The following is a 20,453-nucleotide window of genomic DNA, read 5'->3' as shown; positions in this document are numbered from 1 at the left end:
TCTGCAACATTGATGGTACTGATGGTGCTTAGTGAGACATTGCATGAGGTTATTTGAGGGATATTTTATGATTGGCTTCAGAGAGGATGAATGTAAATATTTAGCATACTACAGTTTTACCTTAATTCATCAATTCCCTTTGTAATTATATTTTGTAAAGTTAGCTCTCTGTCTCTTTCTCAACCACTTTTAAACACACCCAAGGGAAAGTCCTCGACTTGATAAGCTAACTGACTTCGCCCACTAGGTCAGATTGGAGTTCCTGAAATGGAAAGGTGAGAATGGAAACACAGAGTAAAGAAAACAACAAGACTCATCCCACTTTCCCTCCCTTTTTGCATCAACCTGGGTGGTATCCAATTATGACGCCCTTGAGGGAATGACGGTGCTTGGATTTCTGTCAATACAGGGTTCAGGTAGTGTTTCTCAATAACATTCTGAATTATTAATGGAGAGATTGGAAGAAGAGGGGGGTAGTTAACTTTCACTTTCATACATGAAGAGGAGAAAGATAGTCGAGGGATGTGGGTAAGCATGAATGCTGCCCAGCATATTTTTAACTGATCTGTTTGATTAGGTGGCCCTGAGGTAAGGCTTGTTTTAAATGCCATAGGGACCACAGGAGATTGAAGATGCGTCCTGGCTGACCGGGAATGCAAAATCGTTTGGGGAATTATAGACCTCTCTGAAGATGAATGTAAATAATTAACAAAAGGATACGAATGAAGAGGATTTCACTGTCGCAAAGCTGACCCCTCTTCCACTGATTGCCCTTTGGGATTTTTTTGCACTCATTACAAATAGACATGGAGACGATGGATGATGTTTGCAGCAGTTTTGCAGATCGATCAGAGAATAGTCTCACTCACAGAGTTCTGCATAGATCCCTCAGTGTGAAGTCAGGTAAAGTCAAAGTCTATAAAAAAAAAGAAAAAAGTCCTGAGAACAGGGCTAACTATAGGCAGTGCTGCTTTTCTCACTAAGTTATACTTTAACCTCCAGGAATTGCCAACCATGTCCATTTCTGTTGAATACTTGTTCAGTCAAACACCCATATCTGCACCCTTCCTCTCACATCTGACAGTGTAGATTGTGATGGTCCATTTCTGAAACATTTTCCAGAACTTTTGTTGTCTCTTGCTGTCAGCTCACTTTTGCTTTGATATCAATCCTCTAAAGATCTGCCATGGAAGCTCCCGTATAAGCTATGCTCTAATCTGTGGGGATACTTCAACTAGAACAGAGTGGAGCTGTCTGACATGGGGTGACAATCGATGGCCTCAACGACAGAACAGCCCATCACTTGTCTGAACTTTGTGGGCACCGAGGTTAAAGCAGCACTCCCCTGGGAACCGACTGAGTGGCATTGATGGCAAGAAGGGTCCCAACCTCCCCTGACAGACAGATCTCATCCTGGATGCCATCTTGCCCTCTCCCTGCCATAGCACAAAGCAGAGGCTGGGAATGAGACTATATTATACTGACACCAGGCAGCTGACATACTAATCCAAGAACGAAAGGACTACAGGGACCATTGATTTTCTATTCTCGGTAAAATGCAAGAAGCCAGCCATCACTCCTCTTTGACCAGGGATGCTAATGGACTTTTTAAAATGTTGCCACAGTGATCCCCAGGAGCCATCCTGTTTTTGCCACTGCAGGGCCTTTGAAATGCACTGAAATCCCCTGCTCCTTTATCTGACATGTTTGTATTCACCAGCGCAGCTTAGATGTCCTGGCTGTGCCAAGGATTTGTACATGGTGTTTGTGGTCAGTGACAGGTAACTCTGACATTCAGTTTAAGAAGATGCAGATATATGTTTACATTCACATAAGTAGTATTTTTGAAATTTGTAAGGAAAACAATGGTTGAAATTGCCATCAGGAAATGTTGAAAGCAGGATTTTAAAATTTAAACTCCTGTGTCCTGCCCTCAATTATTGCTCCTTGATCCCAATTCCAATTTTCCACCATTATGTCTATGTGGTTAGTCATCTGAAATCTAATTAGCAAACTTTCTCCTGCCTGGGTGGGTTGAGTTGAAATAACCGCCAGGTAAAGCAAAGAGCACAACATGCAAACATTTGAAAACAATATTCATGGTCAGTACTCACTAACCACATCATGTGCACCTTTGGGAAATTTAGTTTTTCACATCATCTGTTATGTTTGAATGTCAGCTATGATTGTTTGTGGAGAGTTAACTCCCAACAAGAGAGGGATGTGAGCACTAGAGAAAAACAACTCTGGGCAGATGGTGATGAGCTGTGTGATTCGTGTCATGGGACTGCAATGAGATTGTTGGTCTGATGAACCTTCCGAATGGAGTTTGGGGAGGGACAATATGGCTCAGGACTTGACAATGAAATGTTTGTCTCACCATGCACCATTTAAATCATGTGTTGTTTTTCTTTCAGTCACATTAAAATTCCCACATGGTTGCTCTGACAACAACCAAACGTCATCAAGCAAGAAATCCTTAGCACAAAGTAATGGAAACCAAACAGACAATTTAACACCTAATTTTTAATTCTTAATGCAAATGTAAAATACAGGTTTAGTCAATGCAATGAAGTTACATGTGCACATATATATATATGTGTGTGTGTATATATGTGTGTGTATATATGTGTGTGTGTATATATATGTGTGTATATATATATATGCATTTTACAACAATAGAATATACATCTGTTAAACCCACTAGAGTGATGATGATTTTGCAGCAGCTTAATGAAGGTATAAACAGGGCCACAAAGACCCTAATGGAAACGGATTTATTTTTAAGCACCATGCTAATGTTCCATATGTTGACTCTCATGAATTATATAATCTCACCACCCTGATGGTATATTCTATTAGGGACTTTGCTCATGTAATTTCATTGGTAAATAATGTCCCTGTTGCTTTAATACACTTAAAGCTTAAATGCTGTGGCCTCAAACCTACCTTACACTTGACATATCGTGTAGTCACCATATTCTTTTTGTTATTATAGCAGCATAAAAGCCTATTTTGTAATGGCCTGCTGAGAGCAGAGGCTAATGTGGCTAATTGTGTGAAATTATTGAGGAGCCATGGGAAATGCTGGCTTATTATGTTAGCCATTGTGTACCACAAATATGTCATGGTGGTGTGACTTCAAGAAGAAAAAAAAAATCCTCAGAGACATCCAGGAGCACAGAGGAGTGGGATGAGGGGTGTACTCTATTCAGTGGCTACCGACAGCAATTGGAAAAGCCCCACTACCACTGAAGCACTGGTGAGGTCAGGGAATATTAGAGGGCCATTCTGCATCAGGATTATGCTCTGCTGTATAGCCATCTGCAGTAGGTGTTGACAGGTGCACTCAGGGCAGAGCAGTTGATTGAGGATAAAATTGGAAATTAGATTTTTATGGGATTGTTACCCCAAGCCAAATGGTGACTGGAGAATATAAAAATTTACATGGGAGACTTTATGTGTGAATTTAAATGACTCAACTGTCTCATCCATGTCAACCGATAAAGCAAGGACTGCTTGTTATTTCAGTTTTATGTATGCATTAACCCAGATATAGACCCTGAACTTGTGGCTTCATCCTGTTATTTCACAGACACTTCAGCTGTTTCCTAATCCAAATTAATGTCAGATAATCAATGGATGGCTCCAGCGTCCCAGAAACCCCTATCCTTTAAAGAGGCTCAACTGCCAATGTCTCCAAGATGGCTTAACTAGTCCGGTTCATTAAAAAGAAAATGATCCGAGGCCCTCGTTCCACACTCTAAAACACAGAGAGCAAACATTGAATTGGATAAGCAGTGGCTTATTTCCCTTCAACAGCTGTCAGCTCATCCTCTTTCCAGTCCGTCCTTAGACTACATGGAAAGTCATTAACTGATTACACTTAGGTTAAATTAAAGAAGTTCTTTTGTCGAGTCATTTACATGGTAGGTAAACAGAGAATGCTAAGCCCATGTGTTTTTGCTGTGTCCATTTGTGTCAGAAAGGTCAAATGGGTCAGTCAAGTTGTTCACTAATACAAGACCAAATACTAAGCATTAACTTTTAATGTAGGTATTTTTAGCTTTTGTCTGATTAGTCAGCTGCTTCTTAAATATTCAGACCTTATGCAAAGTCTTTTCTGAATGAAGGCGATCACCAGAAAGATATTTAGAATGAATAAATAATACATTACTCTTGTCCCTTGATAATACAGGAACTAATACGTACACACAACTACATTATGAACTTCAGTAAACTTAAGTTATGTAGCTTGTGCCTGTTTCAAAGAGCTCCTCTTCCTTCTCACTGTCTATGGTAATAAATGTTTACTGCAGGATTGTTTTTGAATCTCACCTCACATAGATCTAAGCTGTTGCCTGTGAGACATCATCAGTCAGTTGAATGTTGATGACGCCTACTGTCTCTGGCAGAAAGATAACTTCCGGGGGATGGATCACACGTCACTGACTGTCCATGCCTTATGATCTTGCAGGGAAGGTCTCCACAAACACCACAGCCTGAATGCTTTAAATGCAAGGATGTTCATATAATCTCATCAGTGAGCCATTTTGCTGTAAGATGACAGATAGTGATTTAATAGAAAGGAAAATAGTTGGCATTACTATTTTAAAATATTTATTTGAACAGTATGATTCATTGATGTATAGTATAGTCATTTTTAAATCTCTGTAAAGTGAAGTATTTTTTCATATACCCATTAAAAATTCAATCTTGAAATCCAAAGGTGAAAGGTCAGATTCTCACACGACATTACTTTTCAGCTGACAGCTCCTTTATCATGGGGCCTGTGATGCTTTTACATCATCATAGACCTCTGTACTTTGTCAGCCAACTACCTTTATGCTGCCTCTCCTCTGCAAAATGGCAGACGAAATGGTTCTACAGCAACTGCAGCCAGAGGAGGTTGTTTGCTCGTTATAGTGTGTCAGGGATGATATGTACCATATCTGCCTTTTAAGTCGCTGCTTCCTGACATAGTTTTCAAAGAGCTGTGATCATGAATTTTTTAATTGTGAGTTTGATTTGGTGTCAGGGCAATCTTCTCCTCTCTCGACTTGTCATCCTTAAAGTTTTACGTAACTCTCGCAAAATGTCTTCAGGACCCGCTCCGGATAATGAAGTCTTCATCAGACAACATGCGCTGTGTGTCTTGGCTTGTAGTAGAGGTGTTGGCTTGAGTTTCAGAGTATATGACTGGTCTTGCATAAGCTCATGTACTCACTATGGCTGTCTTGTTTTGCAACATCATCACACTCTGCTGGCTGCCTTCCTTTAGCTAAGTAGATTGTCAGTAAATTATCTGTGCCTTCCATGCTCACAAAGATGTAGTGTTGCCTGGATATGCTGCTTATTATTTTGAATAGGTGTCTGTGCATATTCTTAACAGAAGGGAATATGTTGTGTACATGTTGTGACATTTGCCCTGGTGTTCAACAGCTGTTCAGTTGGTTTCAAACGTGACCAAAGTTCTTTTAGCCCCTTTGTTTGTCCAGAAGGAGTTTGACATTTTAAATGATTTTTCTCATAGATTTGTCTTTTGGAGCTGCTGATATTGCCATCACATAATCTGTTTGTTCAAATAACTGTCCTTCCTGGCAGGAAAATAACATCCAAATCAGGGTGTATGAGGCTAATCCATCAGGTATATTGTCCTCATATACTGCCTAAGGCAGCCCCCACAAGCTGTTGTAATTCTCAAAGTAAACACCAGCAGACACTCGCCCACTCCTGTCGATTTATTGTGTTGTGATCATTGCCAAGACCTCATTGCTAAAAGCTGCTTTCTCCCTTGCATTTAAATGAGGCAGACTATTATCAATATTGATGACAGTTCATGTCTCTATTGACTTAATTTTGTGCTCTCACTTAAAACCGTGTGGCCCAAGTCTCTTTGCCAAGTAACGTGGTGCATAAACTTGTGAGAAGCCCTGCGGAGGACACGTTGCCTGTAATAAATTGGTAGGGGAGTGCAGGTCATCTCAGTTTGAAGCTGGTTTCGACAAATCCCTCTTCCATCCATCTGTTACAGTCTTTTTTCTCAAATATCAAACAGATGTGGAAATTAACATTCATGCATAATCTCAGCCTTGTGCACAATGTCTGGCGCTGTTAATTATTCCCACGCAGACACTCCAACTTTATCTAAACTTTTTTTTTTTTTTTTCAGGAGAACTATCCTGCTGATTTTTATTTAAAATGATTTTTTTATCTAAAATCATCATCTGTGCTTTTGAATTCATGCAGGTCAGTAAGGTTTCAACATCTTTGCATCATTAGCTGTCTTTGCTCTATTTTTGTTTGTTTCGTTTTGCGTTTCTTTCAGTTCATTGTCAGTTTCTGTCTGTGGCATTATTAAATCCTTCTCAGACAAGGCTTCAATGACAACACTCAAACACTCAGTTTTTCCAGTAGTCATGCAAAATTAATTTATTCTACAAATGTCTCATAATAACACAATGAACATATCACTTCCTGTTTGCCTGTAAGCATTTTTCCAAAGGACAGTGTGCATCTGTGTATTGGGCACCAGAAGCAATAAATGCATCAAATACTAATCATACATTATAACCTTTCAACATCTTTTGTGGAGAGTACATAAATCTTCATTATTTACATGTTTTTTTTTTTTTCAAGTCCCTTTAATTTCACAGGAGTTACATATAGACATCCATACACAGTCAGTTTGGGGTTTTTAGTGTGACTAACTATCATGTTTTTATAAATTAACTTGTAGTTCAGGCGGGCACAGATGCCCTTTGATTTATACGCTGAAATCATGTATGTTCATGACCTGGCCCTTTGATCCGCATACAGCATTGGCACTGCAGAATTTATGTTTGATGTCACCAAATATTTTGTGTTCTACACTGTGAAAAGTGGGGGTGTAAGGGTGCGGGCCTGTGTTTTCTCAGATTTTTTTAGTGTGTCCTGGTAAACTGTGGAGAGAATGTTTCCCTCTTACGGTTTAAGGTGATATGCATATACCAACTGACTCAATTTAAAACTACCATCAGGACCTGGCGTCATGCCTACTTGAACAAAGTGTTTTAATGATGCTGCTGCACCTGTAAAAGATGTAAATGTGGCAGGTGTCATGTTGGTCAGAGACTTTCTTATCATCTCCTGTCTGCTTCCCCTCCCTCTGTCTGGTTCTCTCTCTCCGACTCCATCTACCTCTATTTTATGTGTGTGTTTGCACTTTTGCATCTCAGTGGTTCAGCGGACACTCAATCACATAGCCGCATTGACGCGAGGCGGTGAATGCTAATAAGAACTTTAGCTGCCACCTTCAAACATTGCTGCTGTCATTGTTCGATTATACAACTGACGCAGTTTAGCATCTTTATGTGTTACTATATTAGGAAGAATCCAACTTCTGCCATAAATTTTTTTGGAACTTTGCTGTACTTGTTGTAACTCTGAATCGTCTACTATATAAAAGCTGTTATTACCCTGGTAACCTTGTGTCTCTCTTTAGGTGGGTTCGGTGAATCCTCAGTGGGCCATGTGTTTCTGGTGAGGCCTCATCTCCTGCCAAAATGGGGCTGATGCCCGGCTCGCCTCGACCCGCCCTGCCAGCCTTTCTGGCCCTCACCTTAGTCGCCTTCTTACCTCAGCTGTCCTCAGGAGCCACGCCATTCCCCCAAGACCTGGAACCAATCGGCATTGTGGGCAGAGAAAGTGAGTTTAAAATTTATTTTGTTGGCGCAGTGACACCCATGGCAGGAGTACATGTAAAACTAGAGGAGGGTCACTAGCGCATTATATCTCATCACAGGGGAATGGGGTTTAGCGAGGTGGTTGTTTCTGAGGCCAACCAAATTTGTAGAGGTTTGTTCAGCCGCTGAGTATTTATCATTTTATTTGTTGTGTTGTGCTGGTGCGGTGTGAAATGGCCCAGATACATACAGCAAAACAAGTCTCAGATACAGAAAACCTTCTCACAGTCTGTGTATTTGGCTTGATGCTGTTCTGTATGAATAAATGCATTATTGTATTACAATATTTTATATATTTTTCAGGGCGCTCTCTGTCCTGACCTGTTAAAGTCAGTAAGAAAGGCAACTATTAAAGTTATCAGTCAAATCCCAATTATCTCAATTTGACTTTCAAACATAGGAAAGTCAGTTTGTGTGAAACTAAGTATGCAGGACTGCAGTCACATAAATTGCCCAGTGTATGATTTATAGTGCCTGTTGATTTGTAGGATGTTGCAGATTTTATTAGGCCTCTTAATTGGTATGTAAGAAAGATCAAGAGATCTACCGGAAGTGGAAAACAACAAAGAATATTAGTTTAAGGTGCTTTAGATGTACACACAGTACCAAGAAAAACTGTCTTCATACAACCAAGTGACCAAGGACCTTGAAAAAACAGAGGGTTCTGGCTCATTTAAAGGCACAAATAGAGATTGGATTTAGTTTTTTCCTTTTTTTTCTCACTCGTGTAAATTGCTAAATAGAAACTGTTAGAATTATTTTTAAAGTATCATAAGTTTACTCTACATCCATAAAACTGTACAGTAATTGTGTAGATAACTATGAAAAAATACAAAATCAATAATGAGCCACAACATAGCGTCAGACATTTAAACTTGGCATCACTAGACACTCAGACAAGATTTTGTCAGAGGAGATGCTTCACATCTGTGACACACTCAAGACAGACACTGCTTATTCAGACCACCCTGGGGAACCGTCAATGACACCCAATCACTGGGGAGGTCTACAGAAGAGGTCTTGGCTGCTAAATGTAATGGGCCATAATTGATTTAAGAGGTGGCCGAGACCATGGCCCAACCACTGTAATTGATCTATCTGGAAGAAAGTAACGCAGCCATTAGCAGAAATAGCTGCGCTAATAGTGCTATATGTGGAGCTCTGTCCCAGGTGTAATGATAGCAATTTGTCACCTCTGGTTCCAGCAGGTGACAGCATAGCGTAAGGTCCCTCACAACTCTATGAGACATCCATTATGAGTTGTAGTTCTTCATCTGGATGGAGTCAATGAAATCATACCTAAGTGACTACTTATGGAAAGTAAGCAGAGACCACTCGTCTCAGCTTCATGCCTTTAGTGTTACAAAGTTTAACAAACATTTTTTTAAAACATGTAAATAAAGTATGTCATCCTGAAGCAGCTTGGATAGAAGTGTTTCTTTTTGTTCCCTAGAATGTAATTCTAAGCAGGATGCAGGGATTCTCATGTTTTGATGATTGGTGTGAAGTAGTGTGCTGAGGGCAAATGCAAATGTTTTCTTGCTTAAACCAGATTAGATCATTTTTATTTAACGTGAACATTTCATTTAGGCCTTTCCACTGACACCAAAAATCCATTAGTGAGCCAAAGATCTTATGAAGCTTCATCTCATCCAATCTTCAACTCATTTCAAACTGTTGCTGGATCTATGTCATAATAAATATTTTAAAACCATATAGTTTAACTGCACCCATTACACATATACGCTTTTGTTGCTTCTTATTTAAGCATTTTTTTTTTTTTTTTTTTTTTTTCTGTAAGCAATTTTTCAGAAGGTAAAATACTGTATAATTCAGTGTCTCTTAAAAACATCCCTTTCTGGAGCTCTGATATGTAATCACTGTGTAGACCTCTTCAATCTCACTGAGCACCTTTATTTTATTATTCTGTTATTCTGCCAGATCAATGTGTAACATTATTTTAGTTACAAAAAGGGATCAAATTGAAACATTTGGGAAGCTGGAACCAGCAAATGTGTTTGGGCAATGATTTGAAGCAATCAATAGATTATAGAAGTAGTTTTTCCTCTGAGTGCAGTCTGTGAATGAAAGGTTTGGGCTGACTGAAGTCTTGATTTAAAGTTCCGTGTGCTTCCAGTAATCTAGAATAACTCTGGGCACCAACACCTGCTCCTGGAATTTGACCGTGGTAGTGGCCATGCTGTCTCTACAAACATTAGGATTAGTAGGATGTGGAAAAGCTGAAAAGTAATTAGAAATCCTCATTTACCAGGGAGAGGGTAGCAGGGTGGGCTAGCGGGCCGCTGGGAGTCACTTCACCAGACAGCACAGCAAGGTCCAGCACTCAGCCAGACATTAGGCGTTTAAATCTTTAAACAGTCGATTTGAGGCGAGCGGTTAAGGGAGAATATGGTTCCCTGTAGAGAGACTAATTTCAGATTGTGGTGTATTTCTAGCGGGGATTGCTAATTCAGCAGCCCAGGTCAGATGAGAGGCTGGAGGGCACTTAATACACTACTTTACAGACCCAGAGCGCTGTGTCCCCGGCGCTCAAAGTCTGTGCTCAATTAAAGAAAAAGAAAGGGAAACGGCAAGGGAAGTCTCTGTGATGTGGAATGCAGCCTGGTGTCAGTATTAAGGCAGTCTAATCTTACTTTTATTTTATTTAATTTTTTTCAAAGTCCTGCCCATGTTCTAGCCAGCTGTCATTATGTTATTTAAAGTACTCCATGACATCTTGCATTGTTTAAATTATCCTACATTATCCTAGGCTTCTGGGTGAGTAAGAGGAGGCCAGATGGGATTAACATGCAGCAGGGAGAGAAGGAATAATGAAAATCATGCAACCCACCGTTGATATAATATCACTTTTTTCTTTGCACCACTTCCCACAGTTCCTCTTATCTTACATTTCTTGTGGTACAGTGCACACATATTATTTTATGCATGAACACACTGGATTTTCATTGAATTGCATATCCTTTGCTATACATGATATTTAGGGCACTTTTGGCAGGTAGACGTGTTTGAATCACATTGCTGACAACACTGAGTTGAACTTCTGTAACCTCAGAGACAAATGATTGCTATTTGACCAGACAGACAGACATTCCATGAAGATGCTTTTGATTTGTTTTCTTGTCCTCACTTGACACAGCCCCCAGACGTGTCTACTCAGAAATGCTTACCAGGAGACGTTTATTTAAATCAGGTTGACTTCTTTGACACCACTGCCTAATTTGCAGCTAGGGGTGTTTTTATTTTGTTTTTTTTTGTTTTTTTTTTTTGTTTTATTTTCCACTGCTCATCCACCTCTACAAGTCCACATTAACATACAGTGTACACCCCTCATAAATTGTAGATAATACCCTTGATGAATGTTTTGCCATCGTTGTCCTTTTTTTTTTAATAAACATGAAACTAACAGACAGCCCTTTGTGAAAGCTTTTAGACATGATTAAAGAGTGGAAATTGTTCACTTTTATTTTAATCATCCCACTGTGACTTTTTGTGGTTGAATCCTTCAGTGCTTACATCCTTTTCCAATTTTGAAATGAAAGTTGTTGCAGACCCTCTAAGGGGGATTACGTTTGTCTCATGACTAAAAATTTGCTGAAAAGATTCTTTGATCAGGTATGAACAATTTCTTCTTTTCTTCTTTTTTTCTTAAATCCACAAAGCCTCCTACCTCTACCCCAGCTTCCAGGGGCTCATGTCAGACAATGACACCATCCGCCTCGGCCTGGACTTCCAGAGGATGCTGAGGATCAACCACATGCTCTACATTGCTGCCCGGTCAGTCGTCATTGTTTATGTTCTAGTGATCTGACAGAGCTCTGATTCCACTGTTTACCAGGGTTTAGTCAAAGTTCACACTTTTAATTTCATTTTAATATATGTGTAACTGCGTACGTCTGTCTTTATTAGCCACACTAGTAAGTTTTACAAAGAGGATAAAGTGATTTCCATATTGTAAACATAACAAATTTGATCACAATAGTACACATGCAATGTTACTGTTCTTCATTATTTAGTCTGTTAATGTGAATAATTGTGATCACAAGTTACCCACATCCAAACCTCAATCCATTCTAACAGCCCAATCGGCTGCAAACATACCCTGAAGTATCCATTTGATTAAATAAGCATGCATTTCATTGGTTCAGTTTTACTTTGTCAGTAAAGTATATTAAGCACAAGTCAATGTAGACTTCATTTACTCTGAGATCAGAGAAAAATTCTCTTTTGACAGGGACCAGCGGAACTCGGGTAGATAAAATGTGCAACTGCCTTTGCAGTGTGGTTAAAAAAAAATGCTGTGCCTCTGGCAAAAGACAGGAACATGGAGCAGAAAACATAATGTCAGTAAAAAAAGAACAGCCAATATTGAAATTGATCAAAATTCATTCACACCACAATCACACTGAAAGAGACAAAGTAAAATGTTACAAACAAAAGTTTTAATAGGGGCTTCAAAGCAGAGAGAATGGTTGGGCAGCTTTAGTGTCAAATAGAAACTTCTAGAAGGCAAATCAATGCTAAATTAAACTTTTAGTATAACACATCTCACGCAGAAACTTCTCCACATTAAAGGCCTTTCATGGTTTCAGCAGAACTTTAATCTTTCTACCTCTCTAACCTCTCTAACTGCACAATGCTCCACCTCTGGATTAAGATGTTGTAGGTTAATTATCTATAATTTACAAGGTTGCACCTCCTCTGCGTGTTTTCATGGTGCAAAATAAATTCTGCTATAGCGTTTGGCTCTGTCTCAAACTGAAGTGCTCCCGCTGCCAAGAACCTTGTCCAAAAATGTATGGAGATTCTTAATGTACGTAAATTGGCTTGATATTTTCTGCAGCTGCCTGCAACAAAGTGCTCGCCTCACTTCACAAAGTGATTCATATGGGGTTTGTCGATAGTTGAAAAACTATTGGCAATGGAAAACTTTTGTGGTCCTGAAGCCAAAATGCCAGTAAACTTAGCTTGTTAATCCACCTTCCAGGCAGTGCTGTTGAACAGCTGTGATCAATCCTAAAAAGAAGCGTTTATTAGAAAGCAGGTTTTGGTGAAAGGGTAGGATTAGAAGCTCCTGGAGCTTTGCTTTGAAATAACATGGAGAAGATGGGACTGCTAATTTTTTGACTGTCTGTGTCTTGCAGGGACCATGTGTTTGCCATCAGTCTTGCCACATCATCTGAGCAGATAATCCCACAGCAGGTAGGAAAGATTAAAAATGTACTGGTCTTCACCCTGTTGACATTCATTCACATCTGTTTGAAAATCAAACTTTAATTGTTGAATGTATATTAATTTATTCTAGACGTTTATGACATTCCAACCTGGACAGAGGGTTGTTTATTTTCTTAATGCAAACTATCTTTCAGTATGAGCTGTTACTTTAAGACTTGCATTTAGGGAGCCTTCGATCATTTGTATTGATTCTGAAGGATCAAGAGATCACAAAAAAATTAGATCACAGTTAGCAATCTTTATTTTTGGCTGTTGCAGTTAAAATACATTTTATAAAATGTGGCCAAGTACAGCGTATAAGATGAACAGTAGAGTCCTGCATAACAGAACCTAGGAATAGTCTGGATAGTATATCCTAGTATAACCTCAAAAATAGTCTTATACTCATTTTGAAGAAGGCTTTAATATATGCCACTTGCTTTCTAATCTGTACAATGGTTTGGTTATTTGCAAAATCACTGGCAATGAATTCTTACTCTATGCGGCTGACATTTAGGGAATGTTTGATCCATTCAGAATCAATAGCAACAGCCCTGCTTTGAATGTTTTGACTATTGAGGTTAAATCAATATTAAATATAAGACAGGCAGTAGTTTAATTCTGAAGTGAACAGGGAGTTTTACTTGTCAGTAGTGATAGTCTAATCAGTCACTTGTATAAATAGACCGGTGCCCATTTTAAAAGGGGTTTAACACAAGCTTGTGCTCCTTATACAGCATTTCTGTTCCCATTTACCTGAACTTCTCTGTGTTTTCACACAAAACTCTCTTGCAATGCATCTCATTATTTTTTTTCTTTCGACTCTTTGCCTGTTTTTTTCCTTTCAAGTATTAAGCAATCTCTCCTCAGACATATATCCACTACAAGTCGAGCAGTGCTCTTGTTGCCTTTGAAGTGCCATGCTCCCTCCTATCTGAATCTCATTTGTCAAACATGATTGCACTTAAATAAAAGCCCTCCAAGGCCTGGACTTTCTGTTTGCTTGTATTTAGATTAGCACCAAACACGGATATTCATTCTGATAAGGCCCCCACTCCATGTTGAGGAGATCTAAAGTATTGATTCAGGTGCAGACTATTGCATGGAAATTGGAATTTGGAGCGACATCACAATGTCGATTTATTTTCATTAATGTTATTGGAGAATTTAAATACTGAATGTTTGTATATGAAGCCTTTTTTAGACCTTTGTTGCCTCCAGTGTGAGTGGAAAATTATGAAAACTGCTATCCATATTCTGCTATCACATTCTGGTCTCCTATTCCTGCCATCCATCCCAGTTTGATCGTTCGTGTGTGACTGGCTCACATCACCAGAAAATAGTGTGTCCTCTTCATCACAGATCCATTTCTTCACGAGGGCTCATTTTTAAACTTTCTTTTCATTTTTCACACCAGACTCTCATTCACATTCTTGCCTTCACTGATCTCCCCGGGCCTGGGTGGCCATAAGTAATTATTAGTAAACCAAATCGAGCGTGGACAAGCTAGGACCTATTACCATAATGCTGACTCCTGCTGAATTGTGTCAGATCTTCACAAAGTGGTGTCGGAGGTGTTCCACACAAAGACCGGGAGGGAAAAGTGCCTGGCTTTATGTCAGAGACAACAAGTACTACTCTGAGAATTGTGACTGACCTTATTGTGTAAAATGTGACTCAATTTACCTGGCCAAAGATGTGCAACAGCCTGACATGCCAAGGACATCTTGCCTCATGCAATAATCTATATTCTTCTGTCTGTAACAAATATCAGAAAAAAACATCAAACAACTGATCAGTTCAATTGTACTGCATTTGTATAGTGTCCAGTCCTATGTGTCTCAAGACGTGTTACAAATCCCCAGAGCAAGCACTAAGGCAACAGTGGTAAGAGAAGGTCACTGCAAAAAGAGAAAAAGAAAAGAGAGGACAGAAGGAAATGCAGTACTTCTTGCTAAGAAATACTGCATTCTCTGCGTATCCAAAGCCTGATATATCACTTTACTCTGATCTATAGAACTAAAAACATTGTGGAAATGAGTACCATGGTCTTCCAAGACCACTGCACTTCACTTTGACTCTATTCCACCCATACTATCTTGCTGCCGGCAATACCCTGGACAACAGAAGGAGTCAGAGAGTACAATAAGAATGTTTGCCTTTGCATTCGTCTTTTCTAGGGATTTGTTAACAATAGGAAAAAAACAAGAACGACTCCGTCTTTGTTCCTCGCTTCATTCTTTATTGCATTCATATAGTCTTTGGAAATTAAGAAAAAAGTCAGAAGTTCTTTCTAATTTGATTGCTGGACTGAAAGCAATCTGAGAAAAAAAAAAAAAGATATATATATCATTCCTGAGAAAACAAGAACAAAAGGCTTGTGGCATCAATTGCGTATTAGGGATTTTTGGTCTAAGAGAAGTGACACCTCAGCTCAAATAAGGAATCAAAAGCTATTATAAAGAAAGATGGTTTGGTTTCAGGCTATGACTGACACACAAACTGAGACAAGATACAGACTCAAGAAAGTAATAAGAGATGTGCATTTGTGCATGAAGGTTTGACAGTGTTTACCTATTATGATAAAATGCAGGAAAAGCATGGATCAACTGAAGTGTTTTTGTCAATCTAAAATATTTTAGGCAGACAAAAGAAAATCCAATCAACATTTGACTTTTCTCAAAAATCTAAAACATGTCTAAAGCCCCGTCCACTGCTTTGTCACTGACAGTTGGTCTCTAATAGATATTCCTGTCTCTGGTTGCCTAGGTAACCCTCTTGTATGTTACCTCACCCCAAATGTTTCCAATTGAAACAAGCAGAACATAGAAATATTATTAGGGTATGGACAAAGCTTACAGCCTACACTTAACTGGATATTTCACTAAACGTTTAGTTTTAAGGCCTAGTAGCATTTTTATATCAAAGCTGGACATTATTGTTGGTCAAGAATGTGCTGCTCTTGCTGTCTACACTGATTTGAACAGAAAATACCGTGAATGACGAGCAGCTCCATCTGGGTTATCACGACACTCCAACCAGCATGGCAAATTTGGTGGTAGGAACACAGTTATTGGTTAGTTAGTTCCAGTGTATCGCCAGAGTTGTCACAAGCTCAGACTGGAGACATGGAGATCATAATAATAGACTCAAGCTCCTGTCGCTCTCACACTGTTAGAAGATGTTGACAAAAAGCATCTGAACTGAAACAGGATTGTCCATTTTCAGTATTGATGATCTCTGAGAATATTCGGCAAGTAAATTACCCAACTGAAGATGGGGGCATTAATCCTTCGACGGTTTGGAGCTTGCTTACGATTTGAAGAATCTTTTTCTGTATCAGTCGACTGGATGTCTGTCACTGATTCATTGTGTGTCTGCAAATTAAGGGCAGGGCTGACCCCTTATATAGACATTGAAGAGATGCAAGCATCCTTCTGGTGTCCTTTGTTTCCCTTCTGTGTGCAGTCTTACAGATTCAGACTTATCAGAGCCAGTGTGTTTTTTTATCACTAAGGAGACAGAATATTTTAGTTGGTCGTTGATGAGGCACTCAGGCTGCCGCAGGCATCTCTGATACTTCTCTATTTGTTTATTTTTCTCCACAACAGTTTATTGAAATTAATGAGATTTTCATCACAGCTGTCTCGTAATGGCACTTGAACGATCCGGAGCAACAAAAGCTGGGATGGTGAGAAACAGATTGTCTTTGAGCTGACAGTTGGCTGTCTGTTCATTTTTCAGAAACTGACTTGGAAGACGAAGGATGTGGAGAAGTGCACTGTGAGAGGAAAAAACAGCGTGAGTACTATCTTCCAGAAACATACACTTCCTTGTATCTCACTGTTCTTGCTCTAAGTTTTCCCTTCACATCCTCTTCTGTTTTTGCCTGTACCTTTGTTTCCTGCTCTGTGAAATTTTGTGTTACACAAAGGTGATGTGGAGGTAGCTTATCAGAATCAGCTCCACAGCCATCAGGAGGCAGTCTAGGCTTGTTGGCATCGCATTTTCCTCTCCAGAGCTAGAGCAGAACCCCAAAATCATCCCTGGTTTTGCGATAACAACTGTATAACAGAGAAAAGGTTGTCTCAGCCAGTAAAATGCACTGTCTACCTGCTGCAAGTCCTGCTTTGATTTTGTCGGTGGCATGCCAGGAGTCAACACGGACCTGCTCCCTGATGTACAATAACATCAAACTGTTATCCTCCCGACAGGACGAATGTTACAACTATATCAAAGTATTGGTGCCACGCAATGATGAGACACTGTTCGCCTGCGGCACCAATGCCTTCAACCCCACCTGCCGCAACTATAAGGTAAGATACTGTACTGCTGTGGGCTGACTCCTGCCCTCAATTCCCAATAAAAGCTCATATTACAGCTGTTATGAGAAACGTTTGGCCGACCCTTGGTGTGTCATTTCAGTTTCTTCCTGTTATTTCATTAGCTAATGGCAAACTGCAAACTAAACTCAGGACACATTGGTATGCACAAACTTCATGTGAAAGTGTCATTACAAGGGTTGTCATGACTGTGTGTGTGTTTAAAAGGTGAAAAAGGCTGCATGAAGTTTTAAATGTTTAGCCTGGGCTACATGCAGCACATTGTGTACTTCCTACAGTACAGCAGAGAGACAGATGGTCATTTTATACACATAAATACACTATATGTGTATTTGTTGGAACGTTTCTAATAACGTCAGCACACTTATCGCAGATAATGCAAGAAATATGACGCTGCTCCCAGACATCTGCCTTTTGAACACGTTCCCTGCCCAGTGTTCAAATTCCCCTTACTGACTGGTAAATTCATAGAACCACCTTTCTCTACAACAGACTCTGCAAACCAATTGTTGTGATTTTGAATCTCATCATGGGTTATTCTAGTCGTCACCATCTTGTCTAAGTTGGTTGAAAGACAGGTAAAAAGTGTGAGGGGAGCTGAAGGAGACGGATGATGCCGAGGCAGAGAGCTAGCGACCTTTGACAGGATCCACATGTCACTCAGAGCGTTTGTCTTGACAGGAATTAATCAGATGTGTTATCTAAAAATCTGCACAAGAATCTAAAAATCTGTCTTGAATGGAGAGAATAGCTGTAAAGAACGAAAGAGTTTTGTTTTGTTTGTTTTTTTAAGCCAGGCTGTTAACATGTTTATTTCCTCTGCACGTTTGGGAATTTGCTTGCTGATTGATTTGCTTTTGGCTGCTTTGCAGAGCAGCCTCGCGTGGATATTTGAGGAACAGTACTTTTTTTGGCACTTCCGTGTTGGCTACAGTTTTCATTCCTGGGGGTTGCCACTTATGTAAAGCAAAGCAAAGTGCACCCCCGTGGGAGTGTCGACTAAAGATTTCTAACTGTGATTCACTGCAAAATAGAGAGAAACATTTACTTGCTGCTTGTTATCTTAATCATCATTGTGGGGACTTGTTGGGCGTAGACTTGGATGTAATAGAAATTTGCATGTGAAAGTCCTGCGCTGTAGCTTAAAAAAAAAATGAAGGTAAAAAAAGAAAAAAAAACATGAGAGCTGTGCACCAAATAGTCCTAACGCTGCCAGCACACAGAGACGGTATGAAAGAACAAAAGAACAATTGTTACAATTATCCATCATATATTAGTATTATTCTTTTGTCTCTCTTGAAAGACAGACGTTAAAATAATCAAATATTAGCTGACGACCTGTGCCAAGCACAAACTGTTCACCGTTACAGTGTTTGTGTTTTACATGGCCAGCTGACTTCAAACGCTTAATGTTGATGGAATAATATGTTGCCTCAACAAGGCTGAAAGTCAGAAAAATTGTTGACGGAACAAAAAAATCTGCTGATTATACAATGACTTCTTTCACACCTCTGAAACAACAAAGCTGAAGGAGGAGATGGAACAAAAGGAAGAAAATGAGCAGTGGGAATATGGGGGTGGGGGGAGGATTCTCATACATCACATCTCCTTGTTGTTCCATCGCTGCTGTAATTAAAGAAAGATTTAAAAAAAAAAAAAAAAAGAATAAATAAAAACTGCAAGGAGCAGAGCGGTTTAGGGACAATGCAAAGGTGAAGCTCCCGCAGTTTGCGGTCTGTTGAATAAAACCTGACATTACACCGCAGGAGAATGACATCACATTTTTGAACTGATTCACAGCAGGCTATTAGAGTAAGAGGAAGTACAAGTCCTGCAGCACAGATTGTAAATCTAACAGTGCAGGAGTGTGTGCAATCCAGAGAGGAGCTCAATAACATTTTTTCCCCAGTGCATTCACATATGAACTAATCAAGTGGTCCATATTAAGAGATCAGAGGGGGTGAGGATTCAGGGTCTTTCTGGAGGCTCCAATCAAGTGCTCAGCAAAATTAGAAATTAATTAGGATTAAAGGATTTCAGAGTGAAAACTGGTGTTAAAGAAGCACACTGGGCCCACTGTGCGTAGCAAAGTTTTCAAGGTTTTCCATAGATAATTCCTCAGTAGTGTTCCTCAGGTGAAGGTGCACTGTGGTTTTATGATTGTCGTGTAATGTGTTTGTAAATTTGCTCAGTGTATGTACTGTAATTTAAAATTACTTGTTTTTTGTTTGACCAAATTTATTCATTTACTTAACAACAAATCACTTTTTTTTTAAATATCTTACAATGTTCCTTTTATAAATATTTCACATATAAAAGATCTGATGATTTGGAATTATTATTGACCTTATAAATTAGGTTGATAATTAAGGATAACATCAGTTGCAGTAACCCAGTAATAATAGCAGAATTTAAATATTTTTAAATGCATTGTACTGATGGTTTCCCATTGCAAATCCCACTTTTTGTGCCTATTTGTGCAACTCCATATATAATAATTCAAAGCAATCATCTTTGATTTTTTTCTTCAGTGCTTTGAAGTGTTAGCTTCATTTGTGTTCTTGTGTGAGCTATGAAGCTCAAATGATTAGACATCTGTAGTCTGTATCCAGAAAACACCACGACTGCATGAACACTTATAACCTGACTGACTGCAGCCCGACTCTGTGGTTATTTTTAGATAAGTATACAGCAAATCCCCCCGCAGAGAGGTGGGTGTACACCATGTACATGCATATATGCACCAGTGCACCTCTGTATAGATGTTGTGTAATCGTGTATTTTAGCCATTCAAAAGCAGGAATACAAAACACATTTTCTACAAATGGAATTAATTAAATAAACAAAAAACACAGAAACAAAATGTCTAATCCCAAAACTGTAAACACATTAAATGAAATAGCATTTTCCAGAAAAACAGGAAACGGTATGTAAGATATAGACAGAAGCCAACAGGAAGTGGTAAAATGTATTTACCTCAGAAGTTTTAAATTAATGCAAAATTAATAATGCATTTCATCCAGTTACCCTAAACTTTGATAATGCTGTTTGCATCTGCAGCTGGTGACAGCTTCCACACCATGTTGTCAGATGATTATAATGCCTCTCCTACTGTAGCTTTGGAACTGAAACCATCTAATCATCTCATTTGTCG

The 20,453-nt window shown here is 39.3% G+C and overlaps 1 protein-coding gene across 7 annotated transcripts in view; it reads left to right on the top strand.

The window, feature by feature from the left end:
• The window catches only part of sema6e (sema domain, transmembrane domain (TM), and cytoplasmic domain, (semaphorin) 6E), a 144,163-nt gene that overhangs the window by 78,249 nt on the left and 45,461 nt on the right, over nucleotides 1-20,453 (top strand). For 6 of the 7 annotated variants that reach the window (XM_047597848.1, XM_047597849.1, XM_047597847.1 and 3 more), the window contains 5 exons: nucleotides 7,484-7,686; nucleotides 11,405-11,519; nucleotides 12,887-12,944; nucleotides 16,701-16,757; nucleotides 17,171-17,272. In XM_047597848.1, the coding sequence (XP_047453804.1) occupies nucleotides 7,545-7,686; nucleotides 11,405-11,519; nucleotides 12,887-12,944; nucleotides 16,701-16,757; nucleotides 17,171-17,272 (474 nt within the window). In that variant the 5' untranslated portion in view covers nucleotides 7,484-7,544. Of the gene's footprint in view, nucleotides 1-6,231; nucleotides 6,250-7,483; nucleotides 7,687-11,404; nucleotides 11,520-12,886; nucleotides 12,945-16,700; nucleotides 16,758-17,170; nucleotides 17,273-20,453 lie in introns of those variants that run through there. The other variant, XM_047597846.1, reaches the window with a different exon arrangement.

This window comes from Mugil cephalus, chromosome 11 (genome assembly GCF_022458985.1).
Source record: "Mugil cephalus isolate CIBA_MC_2020 chromosome 11, CIBA_Mcephalus_1.1, whole genome shotgun sequence".
NCBI lineage: Eukaryota > Metazoa > Chordata > Actinopteri > Mugiliformes > Mugilidae > Mugil > Mugil cephalus.
Note: the sequence above shows the minus strand (reverse complement) of the source record. Positions and strands in the feature narration are given on the sequence as shown.